The following is a 27975-nucleotide window of genomic DNA, read 5'->3' as shown; positions in this document are numbered from 1 at the left end:
ACCCATAGAGCGCAAATTACGTAACGCCCGCGTGCACACGCGTGCCGTAATTGTCGGCGGCGCACTTGCGCTGCAGCGTCGTCGCGTTCTTCTGCCTTGCTTTCCGACGCCGCGCGCCGCTGCAGGAGGAGCTCGAAAGCGGGCCAACGAACGGATCGACGAACAAATTCATTTCTTTCACTCGCACGCATTCGTGACGTCCTGCTGGGATGATTACATATTTTGTCGATAGATGGCGCTGCAAGGTATGTTAACAACTAGACATGCACCGAGTGTTTTTCTTAGAAAATTTGTGTTAATTCGTTGAATTGCTGTAGTTTTTGATTGTTTTATAGTGGAAGAGGTATGTAGAGGTATGTAGATTAATAATTGTAATTTTTGTGATGTTTTTAGAGTGATTTTTAAGGATTTCGTGGTTTTTTTCAGTGGAAAACTGAAACACTTGGTGGTTGTTGCTGGCATTGATTGTATGGCAGCGATGGGAAGGACTGACGGGAGAGTGAGAAAGTGCGACGTCATGTGAGCGCATTGATTGAAAGCGAGTCGACCGAGCGAGCGCGCGCGCTGCATATCCGCGTCGGTGACGTCGTGCGGTGGCCAACGTGTTGCGCGCGCCTTTCGAAACCGACGCTCTCTCGATTGGTGCGCTCGCATGGGAAGGGTGCCGCAGCGCACAAAGCGACTCGAACCGAAAGCGCGCCGGCACCAGTCGCACCGGTCGCTTCCCGACGAGCGAGAACGCGCAGCGTAAGCGGAATGCGGTTGTGCATGTAGACGTGCAAGCGAGCGAGACGGGTGTGTATGGTTGGTGTGTGTGTGTGTGCTGAGTGTAGAGTATCGATGGTCGGGAGCAGCGCTGGGCCGAAGTGCTGCGGTGTGCCAGTGCGCGCTGCGTGGTCGCGTTCGCTTGTGCTGGGTTGCTGCTGCTGAGAGAGCTGCTGCTGGTGCTGCTGCTCACCTCAAAATGGCAGACGCGGACGCTGCGGTCGGCGGCGGCGGCGGTGGTATCGTGTGCGAGAAGTTGTGCGGGAGCGGCGTCGAGGCGAGGAGCGACATTGTTGTTGGTGGTGGTTTGAGTGCTGCGAGTGGAGGCGCGCCGACCGTGGGACACGATGTGGATATTACGCTGGATATAAACATGCCCGCCTCGCCGCACGGTGACGACTGCAGGAAGAAGCGATGTGTGGACCGCTACGACAGTTCCGAATCCTCCGATAGGTAAGTCACACTGAATATATTACGCAAGTGCATTGTCTCGATTTCATCCCGAAATAAACAACAACAAACTCGGCCAGCAGCCAAAAATAACACAATCGCAATCAAAACAAACACGAGTCACTGACATTAAATTACATACATACATATACACATATCTATCATATTTGTGTGTTATCCATGCAACAATTCGAAAACAAAATGTCTTCCCAGAGTGTGGTGTGTGCGGTGTGGTGCACTTGGTGCGGGCATTCTCGTATTTTATATCCGTCTGCCCAACGCGCCGCACCACGTTCCTTCTGTGTGCTATTCCGCGCCGCGTAGAAATAGACGTGTGTGTTGCGTCGTGCACGTTTCACGTTTTATCGCATCGGATGCACACACACACACAGGCAGACCCAGAAAACTGGGAGTTGAAGCAAAGGTGGATTCGAAGAGGAGGGTACCCCAAAGGCCTAAAATATCCCCCAAGCGAGAAAGCATTTGGCTGTTTAGAGGTGTTTTTACTCAGTTTTTTTGTTTCCTTCACGAGCAACTCGAGCAGAAGGGCGAAGGAAATATTTTTTTATAGTGAAACAGCATTACCGGGGCGGTAAAAACTGTTTTACAGCTCTAGGGCTGTTAAAAATATGTAAAAAATGTTAAATATTGCATGAAAAATGTAATAAAAATAGTTTTTTCTTATTTTTTTCTTACATTTTATGTTAAATTGTCATTAAGAGGTCGATAAACACTTTTACGGCCCTAGGGTTTCAAAAATATATTATAAAGGTGTTTTTTTGATATATTTTTCTTATTTTCACAAACAATTTGAGGAAAAGAGCGAAGAAAACTTGTTTTTGCAGTAAAAAAAACATTAGAGGGCTGAAAAAATGCATTTACAACTCTAGGGCTGTTAAAAACATGATAAAAATTTTAAATATTGCATGAAAAATGTAATAAAAATAGTTATTTTCTTATTTTTTTCTTACATTTTATGTTAAAATGCTATTAAAAGGTCGATAAACATTTTTACGGCCCTAGGGTTTTAAAAAATATATAATTCAGGTGGTTCTTCATCATTTGTTTGTTGCTTTCACAACCAATCCGAAGAAATGAGTGAAGAAAACTTGTTTTTGCAGTAAAAAAACATTAGAGGGCCGAAAAATGCATTTACAGCCCAAGGGCTGTAAAAAATATTGCATATTGCATGAAAAGCTTAATTTAGGTGTGTTTTCCTCATGTTGTTCTTACCGTCACAATTTACTCAAGCAGAAGCACGAAAGAAGCTTATTAATACTTTTACAGCTCTAGGGCTGTAAATAATGTCTTAAATGTTGCATGGAAAGTAATATCGCATGTTGAAGATGATTAATAATAAGGAAGCATGCAGCATGCGGCCGTTGGCTTCATTTTGACTTTGGGATTTGCTTATTTATTTATTTATAAAATGTAATTATATACATTTAGCATTCATGTGGAACTATAGGGCTAGTAGCAGCCGGCGTGGAATTCTCGGCGGCAGCAAAGTAAGTAAATTGCCGACGACTTCTCGGAAAATGGACGTGTGCGCATGTGAGAGAAAATTATATGCATACTACGCTCTGTCTACGTCTATTTAGTTATTTACTTATGTGTGTGTGTATTCACATAGTTGAGATGCTAGTGCAACGCTCACGCATTACTCAAATAGTTATTAAATTGTTTGCCATTTGGTAGGGTTCACTGTGCACTGTGGTGTTTTGCTTTTAATTTTAATTTTTATGTATATTAATGCATGCAAATAATTAAATTAAACTATTTATTTACGTGTTGTAACGTTTTTGTTTTCTGTGTGTACTTGGCTTTGACTCTGAACTGTGATTATTCAATGGTATTGCACAAGCACCAAGTTGTTGCCGAAATTATATTCTTGCTCGTCGAATGAAAGCACAAGTTTACTTTTGCTTGGTTTTGTGGAACAATATAAAAAAAAAACGCGTACAAGTTCAAGTTTAATCCACATAAAAATTTATTTTGTTGCTGCCTAATTACCAGTCTGCGCTCGTCGGACGTAAATTATTGTTATTCGTTTGTAGTTGTTGTGTTTTTTTTCCTCTTCATTCCGGTTGTCTTTTTGTCCGAAAAAAATTCCGTTGCGAGCATCTGATATCCATGGGACCCCTCGACACCCATTGCGTATAATCACGATGGGTCTCTCGGCTTGGGCCTCGGCTCATTCTCTATCCTACCTCTTTCTTTCGTTTACTAATTCCGGCTAGCTGTCTTTTTCTCGTGCGCTGCGCGCCGCCGCATGTTTTCTTCGTTTTTACATTGTGATGTGCCGTTTTGCCGCTTTCCTTCTCTCTCTCTCGGGTTTCTCTTTTTGTTGCTCGCTTTTTGCTGCGTTTTAATTCTTTTAATTCTTGTTCCTACGTGGCTAGACTCTGGCCGAAGTAGAAGAGAGGTTCGTTCACTCGCCGCGTGCGCCTTTCGGGCACAGTTTGAAGAACGCGAAGAAGTCGCATGTGGGCTTGGCGGGTTATGCACAGGTATAACAACGGAGGAATAAATTTTCGGGAATTAGTGCGCGCGAATTCCAATTTCAATGTGGTTTTTAACAGGAACTCGATGAGTCAAAATTAAAAACCGAAATTACCAACATTGCCCACTTTTTCTCTCCCCGCGTTCGCCCGACATGATGTACGGTTGTAGGCTGCTGTCATTAATTATGAGACCCTTCTGGGCTGCGAAGGGTAAAAATGGAGCGCCGCTCGAAAATTGGTTTGGCGGTGATTAGATTGGGAATCAATCGATCATGGTGTATTCCGGTGTTCGGCCGCCATGTGTAAATTGCCAAAAAGCGCCCGCTGCAGGCGGAAATAGCGCGCTTTGTACTTTAGGCGTCGCTTTGTGTTTTCTACGCGCACCCTTTTTCTGTTTTAAACACACTCTTCTACTACCTACATCCTAGTAGTAGCTGCGACAATTATGTGCTAACAGGATCTGTATTGGTTTGTTTAACATTGTGGCTGGAAAGCTTTTTGGGGATCACGCTCAGCGGAGTCAAACGATATTGCCAAAAATACGACGTGCACACATCAAAGTGCTTTTTTTTCCTGGTCTTCTCATATGGTATATATATGGTTATAGGCATAAAGGAACTAAAAACGAGGGTTAACGCGGAAATAGGCTGAGATGAACAGCGAAATGTTACCGTTAGGAAAATGGTGGATAAAAAAAACGAGGGGCCGAGGCGGCTCACTCCTGGCAACGCGCGCAGAAAGAAATCATTAGTTTCCGAAAATCGGGGAATATAGGGAAGTGACGAGAGGACGAAACTCGGGCGTGTAGGGGACGCAAAGAATGATGAAGAAATGCGTTGTTGCTGTGGTGCGGCGGACGTCGGCGCCATCACACTGATAGGTGATAATTTTTAGGGCTTCGCAAACGCTGTTTTGATTGGGATTGATTAATGAAACTATAAAAGTGTGCTTTACACGATGTTCGCAACGGGCCTCCGGGCTGTTTAATTCACTAATGAAGATTTCCTTGCGGGACATTAACGAAAATGCTTTTTTTTTGCGCATCCGAGTCATAGCGCACGATTACAATGACCCACACACCCACCTTTTGAAACTAGTGCGCACTTGCAGCCGGCGGAACAATGTTTGCTCCGCTCTTAGGAGTAGAGTTCAGTTCTTCGCCTACTTGTCGTTTGTTTTTGTCGTATGTGTTTGCTTGGCGCTCCGCTCCGGTGTACCGCCGCAGGGTTAGCGTCCTCGCGTCCTCTGGCGCAGCGTTAGTTTTAGTACCTTCGTGTTACAACGTCACGTACAGCTAGCTGGAACTTGGAGTGCAGCAGGCCTGAACGGACAAAACCATCTAGCTGCAGCGCAAGAAAAAACTAGGCACACACAACAAACAAACACAATGTTCTTTAAAGGTTCCCAAATGAAAAAGTGAATTGAATTGAATAGAATCATATTGAATCGATTTGTTTCGATTGTTTTTCTTGTATTTACCGGAAGCATGGGAATATTTGTTTTTTCACCCCACCCTTGATAACCATCAGCATCAAATTTGTACGCTTTTAATTAAATAAAATCACAAAATCCCGATATGAAAATCCGGATTAACGTTGCATGTGCACAGGGGTTCACTAGTTGTGTGGATGTAATTGCTGGGTGAATGCAAGAAGTGACACCCTTGTTTGTTGCGCTGCAGTTACACATTACACAGTTTAGCTGTCGACTCCCCTATAAACCCAATGGGCAGATGGATTTTTTTTCGGTGGAGGCTTTTTCCTCCTGCTGCTGCCGCAGGGCATGGGGATCAATCGCAGGATTAGTCGCTGGCACGGATTTATACTCTTGCTTGTTCCATCTTCTTTTAGTCGTGTGTATTGGACTTGCGCAAAGAGCAGCCGCGTACAGAAACCCATCAATAGAGTCGGCTTGTGGTGGTGGTGGTGGTGGAGTAGGAGGAGGAGATGCGCGTGCAACGGCAGCTGCGGAAGAATGAAGTGCGTAGAAGATGGAATGGGTGCGTAGAATGCACATTCTCTCAGCTGAGAGCACGAAGGGACACCGACATGCGAGTGCGTGTGCGGCGCACGTACGCCTCATTCATGTTATCTTCGTCTGGTGCGCTTATGAGTAACTTCACGGTCGATGCACATGCACTCATCTGCTTTGATCGTCATCACCTAAATTCTCGGTACTGGAGGTTTTTCTATGGAAGTACTACGATTGAGTGTTCTTATATCACGTATTGCTTACACCGCCTTTTTTACAACACTTCCTCTTTAAGTTTTACTGAAAAAATTTAAAAAGAGTTTAAAATCTGTTTGTGTTTACTCTTTGATTATCCACTTGGTGAAAATGGACGCGCGTGGAAGGTGCTAAAACAATCCGATGTGTGCGTAACTTGAGCGAATCCAATTTATGCAGAAAAAGTGTGGCATATGTAAGTTGATCCACTCGGCCCTGCGTAGTTGAATGAACCAAGGGCTTTACCGAATGAGAAATGAGAGGGTTGGGATGGTAAACTTGCAATATGTGAACATCTGATGGATGCCTCATACTCCTCTCCGACTACCCACGGATCTCTCTGCCAGAGAGTCGATGATTCATGTTATTGTCCGTCGGATGCCCGCTTGGACAAAGATGGCTGCATGATAAGGGGGAGGTTTTTTTTTTCGCTACGCGGGACTTGATTCTCAATTATATCACCCTCGAAAAAATTATTAGCCACCGCATACTACTCACAACTCTTCATCAACGAGGAACAATTGAACATATGTTCAATTAAACGACAAGTGATAAAGGAATCAAATTACGTTTTGCATAGCATTATTTATTTGATGAAGATCTCAAGAAAACGAAAGTTTGATTGTGAAAATTGAAAATGCAAAGGTGCGAGAGGTCATGATCCGCTGCCCACATCATGCTGGATTCAATATCTTTACTTAGGTGCACGCGCCTGCGCGCTGCGAAGAACAATAAAGTTTATTAAAGGCAATAAATCCTTTGCGGAGTGTCGCCTTCGCATATGTGGACCATTTGAAGATTAAGATTGCGCTGTTAAAGCGCTTAGCGTTTTTTTCGAGTGTTGCTCAACATCCATCGACGCAAAAAAACTTTAAATGCAGGAGAAATGATTTGTGTGTAGGTTTTAGAGGCTTATAGAAGTTTCTCTTGGTTATTAGTTCAAAGTTGTAAAGTTTTTGTTGCCACATCCAAAGTGAATAATTTTATTTTCATATAATTAACCATTTGTAGCAATCAAACGTGAATTTTATCTTCTGCAACCCTTTTGTAGGGTACGGGACCCTTTTTAAAATCAGCTAGTTTTATTTGTCTATGGTTTGGCTTAGTTTTTTTTTTCGTTGGTGCGTTGTGCGTTGTCAATATCTCTTTGGGAAGAGAGTAACGTGTGTGGCGGCGTGCGTCCCCGTCCTTCGACGTCGCAGGGGTAAACGCGGCGTGCACATGCCGTGCGCATTCAAGGGCACGCGCGCATTAAAACCCATTGTGTGTCTCGGCGTTGTGCACGCCGCGCCGCACTCTTTCATCGGGCACTCACACCACCATCATTACCATTGCATGTGAGGATGCACATATGGGCTATACTGGCACTATAGTTTCGCTTTGCTGCCGCAGGAGAGTGAGTTTTCGGGGATTACATTATGAAATGCGCGTTGGGGTTGATTAGCAGCGGGGTAACGAGGGTAGTAGTGTCGCGGCGGGAGAACCACCCCTCCTGGGTAGTGCACGATGTGTTTCCCACATCGGAGGGTCAAAGTGTATCCTTCGGTTGGGCAGTGCAGACGCGTTTTCGGAACTTTTCTCGTCATGAAAATTGGATATCTGTGTGTGATTGTGCGAAAAATACGTGAAAATGTTTGTGTTATATCAGCGCAGTGGCAGTGTCGGGGTGGTGTCGAATGGCGTCGTCCCGAATTTGAGCAGCATTAATGGTGGTGTGGCAGGAATAAACCCCGCAGCTGCCGCCAGTGTGCTTAATGTCCAGCAGAAAACGACCACGGCGATGGCGACGGGTGTGTGGCCCCATTGCAGGCCGCTGGGATATACGCTGCACAAGTACTCGTTTAGTACGCACACCACTCGGACCATCATCACCAACAACAAGCAAAAGTAAGGATATCATCATGCAGCAGCAGCATTTGATTTTAAATTGATGGTAGACATAGCAACCGCCGGTGATGAGGTAATGGTAAAAGGGAACAGCTGTTTACTGTCGATAATATTTCATTCAGCGTCGAATTTCTTTGCTTTTGTGGATTGGATCACGAAGGGAAACAGCCGGCACGCACCTATTGCATCAACATCGCATCCAAACAGACCGCATCCACCTTTTAAATAAGATTAAGTTTCTTTTTTATTCGGTTTTTGTGTTGCTTTCAAAAAAAATTGCGTTGTAAAAAACCCACGCTACCTGAAGGGTGTCGGTGGTGGCCATGGTGGTGGTGGAATGAAATAAAAAACCAAATAGCTACAGATGATATAAAATAGAAGACGACGGAATGGTTCACCTGGTGTTTTCGTGCATCTTGCTAGATGATATCACATGTGGGCAATTAATTAAAACATAAAAAATAGAAACATGCAAATTATACCTACGTGCGTTTCTGATGTGATGTGTCACATAAATTAATAGCAACTCAGTAATAGTTTATTGCGTCTCTGTTCGTAGACGTAATTGAGTGCGGTGCGCGCCTGCCTGGTCGGGGCCAAATTATGATGGTACAAGATGTTCCGTAATTGCGCCCTTATATTAATAAATCCACTTCCTCATGTCCCAGACATGCTTTGATGTGTGATTAATTTGTGCAACGATTTTACAAAAAAAAAATTATACTGTATGTTTTAAATTATTCAAATCCTCACAGGGTTATTACTCCAGTTGGTAGTCATGACGATTAATTAAATAACTCTCGGGCGCCGGAGTTTTGATCGATGCGCAAATCGCAATTTCTTCATCACGTTTACACTGACTCTGTGTGAAGGTATAATAAACGTGTAGTAGACAGCCGAGTCGACACTCCTTCCTTCCTCATCGCTTCCTGTGAGCAGTCCGACGGCGATAAGCGAATTTCTAACTGTACTCTTCGCGCGCCGCACTGCTATTTTGACAGCAGGAGACGCGCGGCGTCTGGAAAAATGTACAGTTTAAATATGCACAAGCAGCGCACGCGCATAATTGAATGATTGCATGATGATATGCTGGCCGATGATGATTGCCGGCATTAAAATTAAAATTCTTGCTCGCCGACGACACGAAATCGATTCTTAAATACGCAAGTAGGTAATTTATTGAATTTGTTGGATTTTAAAGTGATCGATTTTTAAATGCGTTTTAATTCTTTTTTCTCGCGGCGTGTTTATCATGCTAATATATTATTTTTGCACGCCGGCGATGCGAAGATAATAAATCTTTAATTTTTAAGGTAAAGAATGATTAAGGTAATATACATCAACGACAGGTGCGTTTTTTATTGCACGTTAATTTTCTACACATAAATAGCCCTTAATGATGATTAATAAATTTTATAATAAATTTAACTGCGATGTTATGTTATTCTGTTTAGTTTAAAATAGAATAACCGTTTATGTATCGTCTTTAATTCTCGGAGTTCACGCAAGTTCATTATTATTAAATGAATCGGATTTAATTTTCATTCTATCGTGTTATTTATAGCGATTTATACGTACAACGTACAATCTAGTTATTATCGTGTTGGATTTCTGTGTTTATCACAGTTCTAAGTAGGTTTTTATGCGTGATTTGCACTTTTATTGCATGTCGTGTTTAGGTGTTCGATTGCATTGATTTATTGCACTTGTAGGTGTTTAGTATTATTATTTAACTTGCATCGGAATGTTGCAACTTTCAACTTGTGCGTTGCATAATATTCGCGATGCACATTTCTGCTGATTTATTTATTTGTAATAAAAGTAAAAGTGACTGCTGAGGACATTTATACAAAGGGTTCGTATTGATTTATAACATTGATTACCGATTGTTGGCGATAATTATACAAAACGTGCCGATTGCGGTCGTGCAACATTTCAATTCGCTCCGCAAACAAACCAACGACAATCAATATCGGACCGGGAGAGTCTAACGATGGAAACGAAAAGAAAAGTCGTTTCGCTCTCGACAGCGGCGAAGAGAAGAAAAAAAAAAGGAGCACACAGAGTGAGATTAATGCGCGTGGTGGTGTATAAAACGTGCATTGTTGTACTGTGTGTCGGGCATTGTTGTTGCGCGCGCGCGCGTTGCAACAATTTTAATAGGAATCGCAATTTAGAATTTGAATTGCGCAGAGATACGTGTTCGACTGCACGACGTCGATAAGGAAAAAAATGCACGTAATTGCACAACACGATCGCGAATGTTTTACCGCACGTAATGTGATTAATGCAAACAAAAGCGAGAATTTTATTTAATTATTCGGCGATAACCAGATGACAACATCTTGCAAATGTGCAGAGTATCAATTTCTACATGTCGTGTGTTTTTTATTTATTCTTTTGGCTGGAAGCAACAAAAGCTGCTCGTCAAAATTACGGCGTGGATCGCTCGAGGTTACGGACACGACAACAACTGAGGTATCATTATCATTATTACTTTGGCATTAATTTTTTACAATTTTTGCGACTCACAAAGGGCATTTTCTGCGCGTTTCGTGACTTTGTGTTTTCATTCACTGACTCCCGTCTGTTTCGTCTTTATCTCGCGGCGCAGCGCATTTCCGATTGTTCTACAAGTCTCGAGGCTTTGAGAGGTTTTAATGTTTCAGTGTCTCAAAGTGGAGTGATGCAATGCTTTATGAATAAACAATTGTTTGGAAGTGAACTTTGAAATAAGACGCAGTCTCGAATACATATGGATTTATATTTAAATAAAATATTTTCTATATTTAATTGCGGATAAGATGCAATTTGCAAGCGATACGCACGGAATCCCTGTATCCGATTGCATGCGGATTAAAATGCGTAAAATCAATTCGTGTGTTATGTTATTGCAAGTCTAGTCGTTGGAATATGTAACGCGAAAGTGAAAACTCAACAACCGCAAGTTGTGTGTGCTGCTGCGAATCGTGTTCGGAACATTGCGAGCAAAACACAACGCATTGAATTGCGAGCGCGCTGCGCTTTGCATGCATTTCTAATCGTAATCGTAATCGCATGAGTGAGACCTACAAGAGCGAGCCTGCGATGCTGTTTGATGTTTACGCTGTGCGGAGTCATTACGTTACATCCGAGCGAGATCCAAGGAATGCTGCATTGGATACGTGCCAATGCGAACATTGCATTCTCTTCTGCAGCAGCGGTGTTCGTACATACGAGGCGATTCGCAGCTTTTGTTTTATGCCAAACACTTGCGAATGTTACATGGCAATCGAAAATTGTATAAATTTTTATTTAAACGTGATTTTTCTTTGAAATTTTAAAGAAATTTGTTGAAATTGTTTGAAATTCTGATAAATATTTTGTCATTTTGTTTTGTAACATTCAGTGTAGCATAAATCTATTTTCTACGTGGTCATTCATTCATTAGTCAACAGGACTAATTTTAATTCCATTCGGAAATGTAAACACTTGCGCGTCGCGCGCTCACGCACTTTGTTATTTGTTGAGGAGGTTTTTTTCTTTTCTTCTGTGTGTGTTTACCTGTTTTGTTAAATTTAACCGAAAAGGAATGCAATGCAATACGATGCCTTTTATCGTAGACCTAGAGTTTGGTTTTTAGCACATTTACAGGCATGCCATTCCTTCGGAGATTCTCCGAGCGCGAGCGCGCGAAAAGTTCATAAAACGCATAACTAACGACGCAACGTAACAGCACATTAAAACGCATCGCGAGGAAAGCGCCAAACGCGAAATGCGCTTTTACGAGCGCGCGCGCGCACAGATGGAGGAAAACTTGAAAAATCCCATCGACTGAGACTCTGGCGGCTGGTGGTGCCTAGCGCGCTTCGGCTTCGCACTAGCAGGAATAGACGGAATCGAGTACAGGACAGGGCAGGAGTCGTCGAGCAGTAGTGTAGTGTTGACTCGAGTTCACTCAACTCCACGAGCGCGCTACCACGTTCCGTAATCGACGGCAGCAGGCAGCAGGAGCTGTATGCAACGCGACCATTTTCATGCGCTGTACTCACGCAAACGTTAAAAAACGGCCAAAAATGTAATTTTATTCAAAAGTTTCTAAAGTGAAATTAGGTTTTACGAATGTAGGTACTTTAAAATTACAAAAAAAATTACAAAATTTTTAGAAAAAAATGATTTTTTTGAAAAATTATAGCTAAAAAATATCAGTAATTGAAATTTTTCATACTATAAAATCAAATTCTATCACTACACGTTTAAAAAAATATAAATAAATAATTATTTACTGAGTTTTTTTATAGTTGATGAAAAAAAAAAATGAAAAAATAATTTTGCTTTTATAGCCTCTTAAATACTTGATATTAATTCCTTTAGTCGCAATTCTCAAGTTTATCAAAAACGAAATGGAAAGGCCGCGGTCGGCGTTGAAACAATGCGCGTGTAATTGAATTGAATAACAGAAATAAAAGCGGTAATTGCGGTCGGGAGCACCGCCACTACACCACTCCACACTCTCCGCCACTCGAGTGATACTCGCGCCTCTGCACGCATATGCACCTCGCAATGAATAATGCAATAAATACGAACGTATAATGCGTAATGAGGAAGTGACGTCACCATTGATTAATTAATCGTTATTCATTGCATTCATGGCCTACTGCCACATTCATACGCGCCACACAACACGAATCGATATCGATATGTATGTAGAAATTTTATTTATATTTTTATGATTCGTGATAAAAATCATCATCGCACTGCAGCTGCTGTACTCGTAAAAAAGGGCGAGACATGTCACATAATAAATAAATAGAACATGTGCTTGATAGGCATCGATAACGCATTGATAAGCGCTGCGTTGACAGAGCTCTTGAATATTATATTTTCGTTTTTACAGTAAAAGTAAAAGAAACAAAAATTGTGGTAGCTGGTTGCGAATGTAATCTTATCGGGCTGCTTATCGGAGTCAATGTCAATATTATTTGTATGAGTTGTACTTCACTGGCCTGGCTTGACTTGACAAGTACTGGGCGTGATTATTTTTTTATTTATTTATTTTTTTTTTCTTCATAAAAATCTCGATGGATTTCCTGTCATGTCCTTGCTGTAATTAAGTATAACCATAACTATAGTTTTTCATGATGTTGTAGAGAGCATTTTCTTCACGGCTCGTTTAATTATTCATTATTCATCGTTCAATTGCGTGTAATTATCATAAAAATTAAACGCGAGAAACAGGAAGAGAGCGAAAATGATAATAAAAATTGATACAACTTTATCGCTCGCAATGATAATGATAATGAATATGTAAATTTCAATTATTTGTTAATGGCGAGTGCATAGCGCACACAATAATGCTAATTACAAGATACAATTGCAATAGATTTAAATTAGAATTGAAATTCCACGCCCGTTTTAATCTCAACAGGCGTAATTATTAGTTGAAAATTAAAATTTTAAACATTTTATTAGTGTGTTTGCTGTAATTATAACTAATTATGTTTCTTTATTGTTACAGGTTCGTATTCTCTACGCCTTGTTACTTCGTTAGTGCTTACGTCTTACATCGTGCGTTAAGGAATAAGTACTGAAATAAATTAACAACAAAAAAACCTAGATTATGACGTCGAGTTTTTTATTTTCGTAATTAAATAAACAGGATGTACAATTTGTATTAATCGGCTGTATTAATCGGATTAATCAGTTAGAAAATGATTAATTAATTATTAATTATGAAATAATTAATGATTTCTGCGGTAAATTTCATGTTTGTTTTAATCTTGTTCATCTTTCGACACTTATCTTGCATTCGTCATCTGAAAATTGTAGATTTTTGATTGATTTGTGCGTCCGCCATGTTTTTTTTTCTGCTGTTCCTGACGTGCAATTAATATTTATATTATTATCTCTCTCGTATGTATTATAATTCGCGCTGAATGTGATTACACGCTTCGATTACGGTCGTGTTTCGTGGTTTTTATCCGTTTTAACACGCCATCAAAGAAGTCTGTGCTTCTTTCCGTGAGTTCGCAGAGTTTGCATATAGAAATATGTGTATGGAAGCCGCGTAGAATACGGCGAATAAACAATTATTTTATCAACTCGCGATGCCGACACGCTATTCGCCAGGGCACTTAATTTAGCATTTACGATTCCATTATATTGTAATAATTATTCATCGCTTTACATTTCATTATCATATTATCAAACGAAATCGAGAGTCAAACAGGTTTATTCACCTTTCGCGCGGTTGTTGTAATTTATCTGTTCATCAGTTATTAATTTATTATTGAATTCAACTATGATTTGATGTGTGGAAAACAAAAACAGTTAGGTTAGATGTTGGCGTCGTTGGTAAACTGACCCACACAGGTTTCCGAATAGAGAGATTATTTATAGCGCTGGAAGTCAAGTTCTCCTTGCAACTCCTTTCTTCTCATTGCGTATGCACATATTGATCAATTTTACGTTGTCTATTCGCAATTATCCAGCTGCAGTATTAAAGCAGCTTTAATAGTAATGCAAGTTTGTTTTCGATTACAAAACATTAATTTATTGGAGGCTGGAGTGCAAGTCGTTGAATTATTGAGCTACACCTTCATGGCTTCATCTTAAACTTCGCAAGCATGCTTAGCTTCAAGGTGCTTAGCGTCATTTCTCGTTTTATAATTGTGCGATATTCGCGTGCATCCATCGTTCGAGTGTCCAAGGTCTGCGCGCAAAATTGCATTCAGCATTCGAGTGGAGTTGTGCAATTCAATTATTCAATGGATTGTGAATTAAGGTCTTTGAAGATTAGATGTGGGTATGAATTTGAAGGCTGGAGATGTGGCTATACAGTGTATAACGAAAAAGTCGCTATAACGTCGAAATTTGTTCAATTTCATTGGTTTTTATTAATTTCCTCGTTATTTACCAAGATTAAACAGAGTTTTGGACATATTTTAGGAAGAAAATGAACAAAATATAATTTTAGAGTGTAAATTGAGTCAAAAAATGAAAAAAAGAAATGAAATTCAAATGAAACTTAAAAAATTACATTGTCAGTTCTATGTTCGGTTCGTATACCGCAAGTCCAACATTGGACTACAAAATTTCAGCCTTGTTTTAAGTAAGATCCCAGCATCTCACAAATTGCAATTCAAATTAAGTTTATAACTTTAAGTTTATAGATTACACAGATTTTAATCCGCGTAAAATTCTAATATTTGGTTATTTTTCACTCCACTATATTTGAAATTGACAGAATGGTGTCATCTCTTCGGGATAAAAAAAAATAGATAAAATATTGCATGTGCGCGTACATTTTTCGCTAGGAATATATTTTTATCGCGTGCGCGCGCGCGACTCTCCCGAAAGATGTGCGCCCGCTGATAAGCGCGCGGCCGACCGGAAATCGCGCAGGTGAGTGTTAAACGAGCACATCCGGAAATACACACATCGCACACACTTGCCTGCTCTTGCCCACTTTGTACGCGCAACATAATGAAACAACATGAATGCATATATACCTATATTCCATATGCAACGCTAATTTATAGCGTTTATGTCTTCAGTTTTCAGCCTCTGCGTGCGGCGTGTCGACGTCGCGCACACACACACGCCATAAAACGTTATGGAAAAACGAGTGACAATAAAACAAAAGTAAAAAAAAATAACATTTCAAGCGCTGCACGTCGTAAAAGCCACACCGCGCTCTGTGGGCTGCATTTAAGCGAATAAAAGCCCCGGTAACGAATACGGATTAAAGACGTAAATGTATATATGTTTATTGTCGGCGCACTTAACGCCTCCTGCGCAACTTTGCGTTTCCTAATTAAATTATTTTCTTTATTGTTTGCTTCATTTGCTCCGAGATTCTGTTATCTGCTCGTAACGCAAACAAAAACATTTTTTACTGTACTTCAATAGCAATGATTTTGTAAGAGAAAAAATACCGGTTTTTTTATTATCTTAATTTTACAACTTTATTTAAGCGTGAAGCTATAAAAACATCAATTAATTCGGTCGGGTTGGTTAATTGTAGAAATCGAACGCTTATGTCAGAATGCACTGGGTTAGCATGCACTGAAAATAGATCCGTCCAGGAGATGAGTGTGATCATGTGTAATTGTAACTTTCAAGGGGTCTTCTTGAATAAGTAAGAGTTACTTAGTCATGTCAGTAGTCTAACAACTGTTGAAGCATCATTAACATTTAACATTAACAGAAAATTAGTGTTTGAAGATGGAGAATCATTTTAAACGCGCTCGAAATCGGTGAGAGAGATTAATTAAATTTGTCTGCTTAAAACTTGCTAGTTTTGCGCCCGAGTCATTTATTTCTTATTCTTGCACGTTGGTGATTCGTAGGCGGTGGAGGAGGAGGAGGCGAAGAAGTCGAGTGTTGTTTTGTCTACGCGTCGCTTTCGTTTTTATCGCATTCTTGCTGCGCTTGTTTGACGTCTCGAAAATGCAAAACATCGCCATAACAATAACACAATTCACAATATAATCACTGCAAGTTCCAATTTCAGTTTATTCAGGCTGCAATGTTTTAACAGCCCACCAAAAGTCTGTGATAAAAATTTTTGAACGCTAGTAAGCATGCGCAGAGTGTGTGTTGTTTATTTGTTTGGCGATATGTGTGTATGTGAAAGTGTGTCGCCATCAGCTGGTCGCGATATTAAATTCGCTGCGTAGTGAAGAATGAAGCATGAGCAACGTTCGCTCTTAGGCTGAGTCGATGCATGCAAACAACTTTAGTCGATTACGCCCACGTGGGATGAATCGATGCCTTCGGTATCTTGTAATAGCCGCTTGTAATCTTTCACTATTTCACTCACAAACCATTTCCGAAAGCTTTTAAGGAATTAATTATTCATTTATTAGAAACAAAGTGAAATTTTTTTATGAAAATTTTAATTTTTTTAAATATTTTTATTTTGATTACAATTGTACCGATATTCTTTGATTGGCAATTATATCCTAATGAACTTATAAATATATAATAGCAAGTGGAGATACAAGTGGCCGTTTTCTATACGCGATGAAGAAATAAAGAAAAAAAGGTAACCGAAAGACCTGTCGTGCCTCCTGGCTCGCATCTCAGCGCGCGCGCGTTTGCTCGCGAAAGCAAAGGTGAACGTCTGAGCGCAAGGACGACGCCGAAAAACGCCGGCCAAGTTCAAGTTTGTACGCATTTAAATGGAACAAAAAGCGTTTTTATTAAAAGGACCTGTTCCTCGACCACACCGCCCGAGTAAGACCGTAAGCGCATACCACAACACGTTCAATAATGCGCATCATTCATCATCGATGCGAGATTTATTTCCACAACTTTCGAGTCATTTCTCACTTGTTTCGGATATCAAACAAACAATTGTGCAAATTGAATAAGTTTACGCGTATATATTCAACTTCAGAGAAGAGTGAAGTTGTGGATGTAGCAAAGTCGCGAGTCAAAGCATTCGCCGTTTTTTTTTGTGCTTTTGAAATAACAACAATAACTCGGAACACAAACGCAAGAAGTTTGCCAACCGGCGCTATAAAATCGCAACACACGCCAACGGTGGAACGAGTTATGCATTTAAAAGTGAATGCACTTTATTTATTATTAAACCCAAACGCTGCGGGCATATTTCGCTGCGCAAAGCGCATAAAAGTGTGCGCAAACAAAGTAATAAACTTTAGCGGCCAAACAAAAAGCATCACAACTAAAACTTCTTTTATTATATTTAAAAGAATTGCTTAATCAATCATCTGTGGAGGAAAATTAGAGTTTAGTAAAATAATACTTGTCTAAAAGTTCAGAAAACTATAAACTTGAGAAAACTTCGATGATAATTTATTCATTACATGTCTTACGGCGCCTGCCGACGTTCTCGGATAATTGTTTAAGGTTTAAACCTCGGAATATTCGTCGTTTTTATGAACTCCTAGATTTGGTCTTCTTGTGCTTTTTATATGCGCGCTTACATCCAGGAACTTTTCATTCTTTTTCTTCTTCTTGGAAGCACCAGCAAGCCGTAATGGATCTAGGAACCATATACACTTGAGTCTGTAGATGGCTGAGTAATAAAAACTTGACGAATGCGTAAGTTGGGCAAGTAAACGTGCAACGCCACAAAAAGTTGTAGTACGCGACCCACGTGCACACTTTCTCACACATGCAAGGAGGCACCTTTTACCTTTGGAACACATCAACGCTAGTAGGTTTCGACTTCCACCTCCTTTGGGTGTATCTCTTCGGGTTACCGCTGGTCTTCTTCCGATGGGCATGTCATGTGTGTGTCTGTTTCGCTTCGGAAATCATATGTTCGCGCACGCATACACACGTAGCCAAAGTCCAATTGACCTTGTATTAGGTCCATTGACCTAAGTTCTCTTCGCGGCGGTGCGACGGCGTGCCGCTTCTTCGGTCGCGGGTCTCGTGGTGGTGCTCGCAACGGTGCTCAGGTGAGACTCAGGTACAGACACAAAACATGATTCTCTTCCTAATATTATTTTGCGGAAATTTACGAATTAATATTAATGTTTGGTGGAAATCATGTGTAACATCAAAACCGGAAGTGCAGTAACGCCGTCGACGCGTCATGTGCCCATACACATAAAAATGGGCGGAAGTGGGTGAAGGCACACGGATTTACATACGTTGAGTTTTACAGCCGACATCATCGACATATTCAACTCAACATTGAACATATTTTATATATATATAGAAATGCAGGAATAGGAAACAAATGACTGTCTCGTGGTCGTCGCTCGGATATACTACTGCTAGATATGTATCTCCCTGTGTGTATTATACAATATTTCAATGTTTCGATATTCCCCGCATGTGCGGTTTGCCTTTTAGTCATTCAGTCATCATTCATCAATCAGACGTAACAATCGTCGATCGGTTCCACCGAACGGAAAACCGCAGCGATGGTTTCGTTCCGTTTTCGATGTTCTATCTCTAACCCTAAAGGTTGGTGCGCTTTGAAGGAAATCGTAATCTAATGTTAATGGGATGCCATTGCTCGAACGGCCCAGATTGATGTAAAAAACGTGCAAATGTTTCCTTTCTCTTCAAATTAAGCTGTAGTTAAAGTCCGCGCGTAACAACCAACTAAAGTTATTGATATACCAACTGTTTTTATCTCTAAAATTACCCACAATTAGTAAGTATTTTGTTTTTTGTCGGTATCATGCGTTTAGATTAGATGAGCGAAGAAAGCTGATGGACGCGTTAATTGCCGATACAGTTTTACGGTTGTGTTCCGCAGGTACGTGAATTTTTATCGAAATAATTAGTGCGGTGTCAAAAATGATTATTTCTCATGTGGAGATCACGTCACCGGGCTGACGGAATAGGGTCAGCTTTGTAATTCAATTTCTAGGCACGTTTTCTGCTTACTAGTTACTTATACTCACTACTTGGTAATTATTTGCAAGCTAATCAAAAATCGAGTCATTAAATTTAGTCATCGCTAAAGTAAATCAACTAAAACGAGCGCTTGTTTTATGGCCGCGCATAAAACAAAAGATGTCTATTTCTGTGTGTGTGGTAATAATTCAAGGATTAATCGATTAATACCTCAATTGCGATGCAATGCGCTGCAAGAAGTGTATGAATTTTTTTCCGTGCCTCGCGGAGTTTTATTGCGCACACGTCGAGCGTTCAAGTCGCCCAACCTTGCAGTTTTTCGCGTCGTGATTACGTAAACTCAAGTTGTACGCGCATACAGGAAGTGTGCAATGGGCATTGTTGCAGTTCCCATGCGCATTATGATTTTATCTCACTGCGTGCTGGCTCCTGCTACTCTTGTTTCTGCTTATTAAAACCTCGTAAGTATTTACGCGCGATTAAATGTCGAAACGATTTCGACCAATTTGCACTTTTGGTGTTCTCCTTGAAGCCTGGCAACATTAATGTAAGCCATGTTCTATTAGATTATCGCAATCTGCAAGGTTTGTACTTGTGTTGTAGGCATGTAGTAAATCTCGTCGCTTGCAGGCATGAAGAATGCAAAAAACGAGCGTGTTGCTGCTTGCAAGACTAGCAAAACGCTGTGTGCGCTAAATAGCCTTGGACACAATTGCATTTGATGAGTTTACAGTTTGCGGGTCACTGCGAGCGCAATACTCATTTTTTTTTCTCTTCTCTCGACGGTTTCTTGCTTGTGCAATACCTTTCGCTACCTACCTGGGTGCACTTTTAATGCGGATTATTGCAACATGCGCGTGAGTGGAGGTTGTTTGCAAACAACGCGGCGTCGGTTTGAATTTCGGCGCAATTGCAAAGTGCAGGCAAGATATTTAGGCGTTTGTGTAGTTGGAATTTCCTAAATGGCACGTAAAATATCCAAATCGAAACAATCGCTTTGTGAAAACATTTTGGATTGTTGCATTCGTCATAAATCGAAGGATGAGTGGTTTTATGCGATGGTTTCGGTGGATTCGCCGAATCGCGTTACGTTTATTGCGGTCGGCCAACCCGGATTTATTGTGCCGGCCATTTATTGCTTCTCCAAAGTCCGTCTTTAATCATTTCTTCATTTGCGTACCCCTGCGATAAAAATACTCACCACGATAAGCAGCTTATTTACTCCCAAAGTATCAACTTATCATCTTCTGCATTAATTGATTCGAATTCTTCAAAACTACTTAAAATTTCAATTATTTAAGACTCTGTATATTTTTTCGTGTTGCCTGATATGTGCAGCGTCATCCCCTTAGTTATTTGATGCCGGGCAACCACCATGCGTTCGTAGGTAGTCCCAAAATTACGCCGTGAAGAAGAGTAGTAGGGCGATGTTGATTGAACGATTGTGGAGACGACGGACAGGGATGGCGGCGCACGCATCCGAGGAACGCAACGCAACTCGAAACACGTCGGATGCCGGCGAAGAAGTGCCATTGTTGTGCGACGAAAATAGGCCCTTTTTATTGCCCCGTCGGCCGCACTCCACGAGCAACGCACACATGCCCGGTCATGATGGTTGTGTGTGCGTCTAGTTCTTGTCTCGACGACTCACACTGGAAATGTGGCCTAAACGGCCGTGCAAGTCTAGAGAGATTCTCCTCTCGTGTTTGAATTTAGTCGGTTTTAGATTTTCGTGCAGTGCGTGCGGGCGGCTGTCATAACAAACAGCGTTTTGGGCCACGGTTCAATGCGAGAGAGATGTGTAAAGTGTACCAACTGTAAAATGTATACGATGGCGGAGCGCACGCAAAGAGTGAGGCGAAGAAAAAAGGCAAAAATTTAAACAGCACATGCTCCTCTCTACTGTGGTCGGAAAACTATGTCGTGTTTGTGCGTTAAGTAACCGCTTTATTTTTAACTCCTTTTCCTGTGTTTCATGATGGTTTTGACTGTTTTTTTTTTTGGGAAATATTTATAAAATATACAACGGATGTTGAAAAAGAACGGTTTTCGTGTTGAAGTTGCCTTGAATCTGAATCAAAACTATTTTATGACCTGCTGATTCATGTTATTAATGTTTTTCTTTCTGTTTCTTTTACAGTGGAGTGGCGATATTGAGTTGTACAGATTGCAGTGGTAGTTCCACAGCGTCGAGTGACATTACTGACCCCGGTTCGCCGTTTAGTACGGCATCGACACACTCGGAGGATTCGGGAAATAGTAATCAGCCGACCAAGATGCCGCCCACACAAAACGTCCACCATCCCCCTTGGCCTTGGACGGCCGAGGAGTTGTCCGCGAAGGATACACCCGCGATGGTCGTCAAACAAGTGGCGGCGTTGAAGGATACGCCATCGAAGCAACGGCAGGCGATTAAGCGTAAAGAGACCAGTAGTAGTAATAGCACGCAGAAATGCCTCAATAACAACCTCACGACCTCAAATCGAAACGCACAAACGACGACGGCGGCGCACGCCGCCCACGAGCCTAGTCCCAATAAAAAGCCCGCCATCATGAACAATGTGAAACTCAGCAATACGTCTAACAATCAGCAGCAGGCGACGCTCAATGGCGTCGCGAATGTGACAATACTGCCCCCGTCGGCGGCGGAACTGCTCGTCGGCATGGACCCCAAGGCTGTGTTTCCCCGCCTCCAGCAGGGAAAGATTACCGAGTACTTTAAAAGTCAGTACAAGAGCAGCACGATACTCAAGAAGGAGCTGTCGAATATCATGATCAAGACGATCGCCAACCCCAACAGTAAATTTGCCGCTAGCAAGAAGCTGGATGTGATACCCAAGAAGGCGATTCCGCGCCTCCATCGACAGGCGAGTATGGAGAAACCGATCGTCAAGTCCCCACGCACGATTCCGCGAAAAATCCTCCCGGCGCCCTCGAAGGCCGAGAGCAACAACGGTATCATTAGCATGGGCCACCAGATTACAGCGAACAATTACCACCCGCCTATTATCACAACGCTAATCCCAAACGTTTATGCCATTCAGGCGCCACAGGCGAAAACCCCGTCGAAGCCGACCGATAGCAGCGGGATTTACGTGCCGCAATTTGCCCTGAATGACAAGCTCAACGCCATTCCGATTATGACCACGCGCGGTACACCACCTCTGGGCATTATACAGCCCTTACAGAAAGTGACCACCATCAACGGTCTAAACAATATTAATAACTTCGTTAAACTCAACACCTCGGCGTCCATGATGCCGACGATATTGAAACTCAACGCGAATTTCCATCATCATCAACAAACGAATGTGATCAACACGGTGGCGGTACCATCGGTAGGCTGTAAGCCAGTTGAAGGAAGTGTGAATTCAGTGACGGCGGTAACCACGAGTCATCATCAAGTGATCAGCAATGTGATGGAGACCGAAACGCATAGCACGTGTGAGGAACGACTTGTTGGTGAGGATGGTAATAAAGCCGAGGCGGTGGTTGCGGCGAAGGTGGAAACGCGCACACAGTTGCCGGAGGAGTTGAGTCCAGCGGATTCAGGGGTGTCTAGTAATTTAGAGGTGCTCATAAATGACGACGAGCTGCTCAAGGCGGACGCGGCACAGAAGTCGCCCATTCTTTCCCAGCCGAAAACCATCCGGTTTCCGGCGAAGGAACGCGTACCAGTGCCGAAGAAAATCGCCGTGAGGGCGGACAGAGCCGCCTGTCAATGGGATCAATGTGCTGCACAATTTGATACCAATGGTGCCTTACTAGAACATCTACAGGTAATTTATTTGGTTGGTATTAAGATGTTTGAGGCGTAATTAACTTGTCGTTCGTGTTGTTCAGGTGAAACATGTGATATCGCAAGAGAAGCAGGAACAATACGTGTGTCTCTGGCAAGGATGCAAGGTGCACGGCCGCAAGTCGTGCTCCAGGTCGTGGCTGGAGCGTCACGTTTTGGCGCACGCCGGTTCCAAGCCGTTTCGGTGCATCGTCGACGGCTGCGGGCAACGCTTCAATTCGCAGGTGCTTACTGCAACTCTCTCTTTTCTTCTTCTCTTACATCCTTCTACCTTGCTTTGTGTTTACTTTGTCTTCTTGGTAGTTTTATTGACAGCCTTATTTACTCATTACTCACTATCATTAAACTGCATCGCTGTGCAAAGTCCATTAGTACATGTTGTCTAAAATTGATTGCAAATTTTGTGTGGATTATTGAGGAAACTTTACGTTTTGCAGCTGGCCTTGGAGCGCCATGTTAACGGACATTTTAGTACGGATGGTACACAAAATGGTAACGCGAAAAAGTCGCTGGAAAATACGTCCGTCAAGCTGTTTAAACGCAACGGAAAGAAAATACGCTTTCGGCGACAACCTTGGTCAGGTAATTATACAGCGATGGATTTTCCTTTGGGGAGTTTCATGACGTTGATGTGAAATATTTTGGTTTGCAGCGCGTATGTTTGACTTTATTGATTCCGGCATGATGGAAGGTTTGCAATATAGGCTGCTCACCATGACTGAAAAACGTACAAACGGAAAGTTCGACAGTACTGATGGCCAGACGGTGACTCTCAGCAGTCAAATACTGGCAAAACGCGTCGAATTGGATGGCACTCGCAAGTTGCTACTCAGATGGCATCCCAGTGACATGTAAATACAACTAATTTACCCCGAAATTATTCAATAATAACTAATATTGTGTTTGTTTGTAGACTGGAAGATGAATGGGTAGTGGAGAAGGAGTACACGAAGACAAAAGACGTTCAAATACCTAATTTACACGCGACAGCAAAGGACAACCTGCGTCCGATCCTGTTCCCGCATTGTTCCAGCACCTCCGACGACAGCAGTAGTTCCAGCAGTTGCAGTAGTCCCGCAGGACGACAAAAACATCGCCGTAAGCCACTGCATCTGCACACGTGATATACGAAGGACACGCCGACGGACGACGCTGGACCAATGCGGACGGACGCGCGAAACAGGGTTCAAAATGTTCAAAAAAGTGCACATAATTTGACTTTGACTAGACTTTGATAGAGTGTTTATCTTTTCGTTTAGAAGACTTTTGCACACTGCACATCAACTGCAAGAGCATGAGCTTTAGACGACAAACGAAACTGCAAACAACAAACAAAAAATGATCTCCGTTATTAATTTAAAGTTATTAACTCTAATAATTACGATTTAGCAATGCTCTTTAGTGGTGACTTTATTTAAATTATTATCAAATCTTGCTGCAACCGAGATGAAGCAACACCAGCGCTAAATTATTTGAACAAACGATTGGGTTTGGTTGTGTGATGACCAAAAAGAATGTGTAAAAGCTATTAGGTGTGTGTTCGCTGTCGATATACTAGCTATTTTATTGTATAAATTATTCTAATTATGTACGTAAGACTTAGGTAAAAATTTAGGTAAAACAAATCTAAAATAAAGCGAAGTTCATGTGGTTTCGCGCCTCCTGGATCAAACACGGGGCGCGACATGAAACGTGGAGACTCGTGTGTACGGATATTGTAAGTAGAGCGATCGAATTGTGGCGCCAGCCAGGATTGAGCGCAATCAGCTAATTATCACTGCCAAGATAAACTGACTAGCTGCGAAGAGAAGGTATCATTCGTAACATATTGTAACATATTGTAAATGCGAGTGTGGGATGCGTTTGCCAGACTTATTATAGAAACAAACGAATGCAATCCATTATTACAACAACCGTAGACACACCATCATCAAACAATTGTAATTGTAATATTATACTCAGTGGATGCTTCAGTTTGGATTCTTGTTGTTTTTAAAGGCAAACAGAACGCATTTCTTTGATGAATGTGTGAGACGAGCGTTGTGAACATGACAAAATATAATATCGAATCACTGCCAAGACTACTGCCACTTTTGCAAAATCGTAGTTAGCATTTATTATTAATCAAAGAACGAGAACAATCATGCATTAGTATCGAGTGCGCTGTACTTCACCATCATGACATTTTCATTCATTTTAATAAATTGATTCCATGTCGCGTTTTTTCATCCATCATCATTAGTTTCGCAAGTTAAATAGTATTAATTGAGGTGTAACTTAAACTAAACGTAATTTGTGTTCATTAAGCGATTAGCATCTTGAATGATCTCCGCGAACTGAAAAGATTGAAATTTTATTGACGGCGTGCAATTGGTACTTAAATTTATTTGCTCATTTAGTTAATTTGTAATTGTGAGTGTTCAAGATGTCATTGTGAAAACAAGTAATATGCTTTTATCAACGAATATATTCCATTTGATTCGTTGATATCAGTGTGGCAAATTTAATAGACTGATTATGCTCTCAATAGAAATATCATTGCGACGCCATCAAATCAAAACTGCAAATCGTAAAAGCTACGTACATATTTTAATTAAATTGCGACTGATTTTATTTTTATTTTTGTGTAATTTTATAGCCAAGTAATTTTATGAACACCAGCGCTAATGTATTCGTAAACTTAATTTAACCAATTTTTTCAATACTTTTTTGGTTATTTAAGTGTTTTACTACATGTTTTCTTACCAAATTAGTGGAATAGTACAATAAAAACAAAATGGCGAAGCGTAACAAATTACCTACGAACATCGACGATACGAATGAAGGAAGCGAGAATGCATTGCAATGATTTAATGGCAAAATAAGAGCAAGTAGATAACGTAATTTTCAATTAGGTGTGTGATATCCTAAGATGACTTAGACATGTTGTAATCGGAGATAAACCTGGATGTAAATTGTAAAATAGAACTAGCGAGACGTAGATAAAGAAAGAAAGTCAAAAAAGTACTAAATTTTGAACATATTCTTCTATTCGAAACGAGAAATTAACAAATTACGATAAGAATTTAAGGATATTGCGAAACAAAAAAAACAAACAAAATTGGAAAACCAGAAGACTGTTTAGACTTATAAACACGCGTATATGTACAATAATCAAACTAATCTACTTACATAGCACATACATATGACAGTGAATTACTTACTCCGATTGATAGACATTAAGAGACAACCACAATCATATTGAATTGATATTCATGATATTCATGAAGTTGTTTTTGAAAGAAAGAAAAAAAAACTGCGAAATTGCGTGGAGTTGTAAATTATTCCCCTGTTCTCCGTATTGCGAGCAAGGCAACTGAGTGTAAATTAGCATTGTAAAGTGGATACCTTTGAACATGCACACACACACACTACGATTTTTTCCCGTAGGCCGAATCAAAGGATCACGCTAGATATGAATGACACATACGATGATAGCGTTGTAGATGAGATATGTAAAGAAAGTAACTTTAAACCTTAAACAATATGCATGGTACCCGCAAAGTGTAAGATAATCCTGTAAAAAAAATGGTAACCGTGGGTGTTTATTTGTTGAATCGATTGAGTATATATGTAATATGATTATACGCCAGCAAGAGAGCCAGTTATATGTAATGCATAGTTTTTATCGCGAATTGACGAGAGGTGATGATGGTAAAAGCATGCGCATCTTGTGTGAATACGAATGTTGTATACGCAATGTACATTCAATTGAGCGTGCCGATTGAATTTATTGGTGTTAAATGAATAGAAAAAGGAAACGGGTTGATATGTGAGATGGGGGAGGTTTGGGAGACGTCGAGGAAATTTGCATTTTACGCAATTTGATTACATTTTATATGTGCTTGCAAGTTGAGACTTGAAAATGGCACACATTTTCACATATTTAATGACACTCTGTACATAATTTGTAGTTTAAATTTAAATTACCGCTTGGTTCGGACCTGACAGAACATATTAGTTGAATTTTTAATGTTCTTATCAAACTGAAATGATGATTATATTAAAAGTTGGACACAATCAAAATTCGAAACGAGCAAACATGACACAAAACGTGATTGAGTTGAAAAGACTGCAACAAAAGAAAACTTTCTGCATTTATTTCGAAGCAAATACCCACCGAATTATTGTAACCCTTTGATTTGTACAGTAATTATGTTTAAATAGAGTATTGTATCAGCGCGGTTGAACCGCTAATCCTAGGAAATCGAACAAAATCGCAAGCAGATGAGAAGTCGCTCCGAGAAAATGAAAAAACAAACGTAAACAACAAGACGACATCAAACTTATATATTAATGTGTAATTAGTTTCGTTTCTTCCTACTATTCTATTCTTTTTTATATGCATATACATAAAAAGTATGTTTAAACGTGTAATTGATCGATCGCGAGTGAGGATCGATTAATTACAACATTATTAGTTAATTTACTATCATTGAATGAAATAAACTGTAAATATTTATAGAAGATGGCTGGTTTTTATGGAGCGCAACTTATATGACTTGTTTTTGCAGATATTTAGCATCCAAAGTGTTCAATTTGTTAAACAATTACAGACATCAGTCTAGACATGACCGAAAATTGTGTTTCACATTACATAAGTGTTTGGAATATGCAAAATGTTGGTAAATTTCGGCCCTGAGCGAAACGTTTTGTACTTTGTTCGATATTCATCCTAATTTCGCTGTCGTGTTGTATCCCATTCAATTGTTTGTTTCCTCGTTTTCAAAACATGAAGGTTTTCGAAAACAGCAATTTGCTTCTATTCTAATATACTACAACGAGAATTTCAATGTCGGAGCGTTTAAAAAATGCTGTTTGCGTAATAACAGTGTGAATATTGGGGCAATTGTGATGTAAAATCAATAACCAAATGAAGTTATAAATAATTCTTTAGGGCTGAATGATTTATTGGGTTAAATTACCTCAAGCGCCGCAAAATTTCACCAAAATGAATTAAAAATAGCATTATACAGC

General features: G+C 40.7%; 1 protein-coding gene across 1 annotated transcript; it reads left to right on the top strand.

Moving 5' to 3' along the window:
- The first annotated feature begins 26 nt into the window (after positions 1–26).
- Positions 27–27465, top strand: jing (AE binding protein 2 jing). The gene is made up of 7 exons (XM_065303052.1): positions 27–245; positions 427–1218; positions 21301–22939; positions 23004–23183; positions 23397–23541; positions 23612–23810; positions 23873–27465. Exons 2-7 carry the CDS (start codon positions 965–967, stop codon positions 24081–24083), a joined length of 2628 nt encoding a protein of 875 aa, XP_065159124.1. The 5' UTR covers positions 27–245; positions 427–964; the 3' UTR covers positions 24084–27465.
- The last annotated feature ends 510 nt before the right edge of the window (positions 27466–27975 follow it).

Source organism: Atheta coriaria, unplaced genomic scaffold (genome assembly GCF_025399875.1).
Source record: "Atheta coriaria isolate IRGN ID8LTWV9N9 unplaced genomic scaffold, Caltech_Dcor_3.1 hic_scaffold_5_pilon, whole genome shotgun sequence".
NCBI lineage: Eukaryota > Metazoa > Arthropoda > Insecta > Coleoptera > Staphylinidae > Dalotia > Dalotia coriaria.
Note: the sequence above shows the minus strand (reverse complement) of the source record. Positions and strands in the feature narration are given on the sequence as shown.